This window comes from Eurosta solidaginis, chromosome 5, assembly GCF_040869045.1.
Source record: "Eurosta solidaginis isolate ZX-2024a chromosome 5, ASM4086904v1, whole genome shotgun sequence".
Taxonomy (NCBI): Eukaryota; Metazoa; Arthropoda; class Insecta; order Diptera; family Tephritidae; genus Eurosta; species Eurosta solidaginis.
This window is the reverse complement of record NC_090323.1, coordinates 205,664,667-205,669,684: the sequence shown is the minus strand read 5'-3', so window position 1 is coordinate 205,669,684 and position 5,018 is coordinate 205,664,667. Positions and strand designations below refer to the sequence as shown.

The 5,018-nt window shown below is 35.3% G+C and overlaps 1 protein-coding gene across 1 annotated transcript; it reads right to left on the bottom strand.

Annotated features, from left to right (window-relative positions):
- Positions 1-317: 317 nt before the first annotated feature.
- On the bottom strand, positions 318-3,686 carry LOC137252260 (NADPH-dependent diflavin oxidoreductase 1). Its single transcript, XM_067787724.1, has 3 exons — positions 1,792-3,686; positions 696-764; positions 318-614 (listed from the first exon to the last, which is right to left on the bottom strand). Exon 1 carries the CDS (start codon positions 3,551-3,553, stop codon positions 1,817-1,819), a length of 1,737 nt encoding a protein of 578 aa, XP_067643825.1. The 5' UTR covers positions 3,554-3,686; the 3' UTR covers positions 318-614; positions 696-764; positions 1,792-1,816.
- Between the last annotated feature and the right edge of the window lie 1,332 nt (positions 3,687-5,018).

Here is a 5,018-nt window from a genome sequence, read left to right as displayed (position 1 = left end):
ATTAGACTTTTTGCGGATGATGCATTAATTATGATAAGTGAAAATAATATTAATACTGCACTCGCCAAAATGCAACATGAAATAAATATCTTGTATAAATGGTTGTGTGGTAATAGACTGAAACTAAACATAAATAAAACTAAATATATGATAATAACAAGGAGGAATATCAATGAGAAGGATATAGCCGAGCTAAAAATAAATGATGAAATCATACAAAGAGTTAACAGTATAAAATACTTAGGAATAATAATTGATAATAAACTCAAATTTGAAGATCATATATGTAAATTATACAATTAAAAAAGTTGCTAATAAAATAGGAGTGATGTAGAGAACAACGAAATTCATTCAGAAAAAGTACAAAATAATCTTATATAAATCAGTTATAGAACCGCACTTCGTGTACTGCCCGTCCATTCTATTCATAATATCGGATAAAGAAGTAGACAAGCTCCAAAAGCTTCAAAATAGATGCATGAGATTTATTCTTCAGAAACCTAGAGATACACGAACGGCTGACATGTTGAAGACTTTAGACTGGTTAAGTGTGAAACAAAAGATTTTTTTCCACTCCATGAAATTCATATTTAATATCAAACATGGAAATGTACCTGAGTATTTAAATAAAAATATAGCAGTAGTTGAGCAAACTCACAACATAAATACGAGGAGCAAACATAATTTCAAATTACCGTTTTTTAGAACTGAAATTGATCAACAGAACATTTTCTACAAGGGTCTGAAAAGTTACAATGATCTGCCTATGGATATAAAAAGTTGCAACCAAATAACAGTATTTAAAACAAAATTATATGAATATTGTAAAACCTTAGCTATAAGATAAAAAACTGTAATATTTTCAAATTTACGAATTAGACTTCTGGCCGTAATAAATAAATAATCTAATCTAATCATAAGGAGGCCCTAAGCCAACCCTCACAGGAGAAGAAAGCGGATTACCAAGAAAGACGCGCCTCACCCGTTGTGGATACTGTATCGAGTTTATCTTTTACTTGTCTAAAATCAACCCCGATATATGTAATGTATGACCTGCATGCAGGCGGCGGCCACCGTGGTGTGATGGTAGCGTGCTCCGCCTACCACACCGTATGCCCTGGGTTCGCACCCCCGGGCAAAGCACCATCAAAATTTTAGAAATAAGGTTTTTCAATTAGAAGAAAATTTTTCTAAGCGGGGTCGCCCCTCGGCAGTGTTTGGCAAGCGCTCTGGGTGTATTTCTGCCATGAAAAGCTCTCAGTGAAAACTCATCTGCCTTGCAGATGCCGTTCGGAGTCGGCATAAAACATGTAGGTCCCGTCCGGCCAATTTGTAGAGAAAATCAAGGGGAGCACGACGCAAATTGGAAGAGAAGCTCGGCCTTAGATCTCTTCGGAGGTTATCGCGCCTTATATTTATTTTTTTTTTTATTTTTTATGACCTGCATGCAAGTTCCCACATGACCCCAACCATATTTTCATTTGTAATGGGAACTAACTCAACTTCCCTATGGTCCATTCCTGTTGCGAACTTTGATGACAATTTTAATGTGTAAACACAAATACAACTACAGACCTGTTCGCCAAAAACATTGTAAGCGTGCCACTCCAAACATTTTTAAATTGTTTCGTCTTGTTCTTGTCTTAACTGTGAGAGATTGTTTCATCTTATTGAAACTATACACACAAAATTTCATAGAAGCATGCAAACTACGTTTATATTGCCTGGCACCACCATTAAATCTCATTTATTAAAATTAATCTACAAAATAGAATTAAAAATTTTACTAACCATTTTAAGGGGATTGAGTATGCTTTCAAGACCATGTCTCCTCTTGATATCTCCGCTGTTTAATCATCTGTTCCAAATACTCCTCGTCACCATCGAACACCTCAGCAAATGCTTCACGTACAGCTTTAGGCATATTATTTGATGAACCAGCAACCATTACAAAAGCTTTCTTCTCCAAAATCAACTTACTCAGGCGAGTCTTTTGTTCTCTTATTAAATGTTGAACGTAAACTTTGTGTTCTTGATCACGTGAAAAAGCTACGAACACTTTACAAAATCCTTCAGCCTCCCAACGTATAAAATCATCCATAAAATGATAATCTTTTGTTTTGCTACGACAGCCAAAGAAAACAATCAAGTCACCAACTTCGATTCCGTTTCTTTGTTGTTCCCTTCTGTATTGTAACACACTACGAAAGGGTGCAATACCAGTACCTGGTCCAATCATTATTAAAGGGGTTGCAACCTCGCTTGGTAATGATATGGTTCCATCTTTTATAATACCGAATACTGTCGTTCCAACTTCCAGAGATTTCAGCCAGTTTGAACACAGGCCAAGTCTAGGCGTAAACATTTTTGTTTTATATTCAACAACTGCGACAAGAAGATCAAGAGATCCTGTCGTTGGCATTGAAGCTATAGAGAAACTACGTGGTTGTATTAGAGTAAATAACTCAAATAACATGGACAGTTTAAGTTTTGAAGTGCTATGCCGAAAGTCTTGTAAAACTTCTAGTATCGTACGACGTGGGCGGTTTACATAATTAATAAGATCGTCTAAACCCTCCATTGTAGCAAATTCTTCTAATTTTTCTCTCTCTAGTTCGTGCTCACAATTCAATGACAAAATTTCAAAAGCACGTTGCCTTGGGCATGCATTCAAATCCCATATATACTTCGCTAATTGACCAACACTTACAGGATTTTCATAAGCCATTGGCAAAGGCATTTCATTATAAATAGAATCCAACTTTACAATAGTTGACTCACTAAAATCCAAATTGTGCTCGTTTACAAGGTCGAAAAATTGTGCTACTTGTTCTTTGGAATTGGCAGGATGTAAATCCAATACATCACCAACTCTCCAAGCAACAGAATTGGGAAAATCGAAACTCAGCAACCGCACATCTTGAAAGTGATTAATGTGTGTGGTGCGTAGATTTTGCTTTAATGTAAAACATATGGGTTTCGTCTTCAGTGGCCATTTTAGGTGCGCTTCATCTAATAAGGGCGTGGATGGTTCCACATACGTCACATTCCATTTGAAAACATTCTTAGCTTCGCCCTCTTTCTTAAGATAATGCGACTTACCTAATTCATTCCATAACTCATTTATCCACGGTAATGCAGCTGCACTTAATCCATAATCATGCTGATCGTCGCACAATCCTAATGGTAGCACTGCTGTTGCCCCTAATTGTGTAAGACGTTTATTTAATTTTTTTGCAGCAAAGTTGAACTTTGCATAACTGGAATCGCCCAATCCCAAACAACCAAATCTGAGGTATTGCAGGGAGTCAGCCGGTAAATTACGTCTTAATAAAAATTTCCACGTTTTTTTCATATTCTCTGGTTCCTCACCATCACCGGTAGTAGCTATCACAAATATTGCCAATTTTTCTTCAATTAATTGTTGCAGTGGATACTCGTCCATTGGGAGAACAGGCCCATCGAAACCCCAACTTTTGGATTCGCGCCAAATTTGTTCGGCCACATTTTGAGCTGTACCGGTTTGACTTCCGTATAAAATAGGCAAGCGCATTTTCGCACTATAATTTTAGAATTGTTGGTACTTTTCTTAAAATTATACAGTTTTCATCTATGATACAGTTTACAATGAAATCACTGATGACAATGAAATGACCGCATGGTATCCGAACGTGGTTGAAGAGTCTTCGCATTATTGTTTACTATATAGTTTGGCAGCTTAAGTAGAGGTTATGTTGCGAATAGAGTGGAAGGCAGTGGACTAGGCAGTCGAATGTCATATAATGAAGGAATGGTGTTCGGAGTTTTTCAAAGTTAAAAAAAAAATGATAAAAGCTTTAATATAAATAAAACTATTGTTTTAATAACAACAAAAACGCCATATATATTCTGTATACATAAATTGGCAAGGATTATCTCACCTTAAAATTTGAATTAAATAATCTAGTTTTTTTTTGAAACTGAGTCGAGAACTGTGCGTGTGAATGTGCGAATTTTCACCGATCAGCTGTTAGTTGCGCCACTTGGTAAAATTTACAATGCTTCGCATGGTCTTCGTTTAGTTAGGTTAGGAATGAAACATAAGGCTGAGTAACACAGCACTGTGCTGTGTTATTGTGTTAACACTCAGTAATGTGCGGCACGCACACGTACACTTATCGATTAATTTTTAACACAGTGGCACACTCGCTGGCACAAAGCTGACTGTGCAATGCCGCTCAAACTGGTATATGCTCATAACACAGTAACACGCTCTATAGCAGAGCCGGCTACACAAATACTAAAACAATTGCATAAGTGTATGTAAAAATTGAGTGACAACTTCCCACAGGGTGCTATAAGAAAATGTTGACTGTGAAGTTTGAAATTAAAAAGGACTTTGGTTATTTGATTTCAAGCTAATCCTGACTATATTTACTTATATTCGTATAACTAAGAACGCGGAGGTCGAGCTAACCAGATAAAACTTGTTTATAAAAGAAAGTATGGTGTTTCTTCAATGCAAAATTTACTTAAAAAATTCATTTTTTCATTAAGAAAGAACTATAAAACAAAGTAAATGTAAATATAGAAATATATGTTTTCAAAACATAAAGTTATTCAATAAAAAAATTATAAAAATTAACAAAACTAAGTAGAACGTATAAAAAGTTACTTATATTAAATTGTCAATATTTATTAATAGTTAATTAATTATTATTAATAATTAATATTTAAATTGTCAATATTAATATGTATGTTCAAAGGAACTTAATAATACTAACTAAAACGTATTAAAAGTAATTTTTAACATTGCATCATATTGTTTTTATTATGTGCCCAAAAAGAACCATGGACTTTTCCTTTTCCAATCACTGTTGATTTTAGTGAGTGACAAGCGAAAGCAAACGATCGTGATCGCACATCGTTAGTGCCTGTGTGAAAATACGAACTCAAATTGCACAATGTGCAACTTTTGGCCGGCTCTGCTCTATAGCACAGAGAATGAGACTCAGATCGTAAGTGCACACACATACATA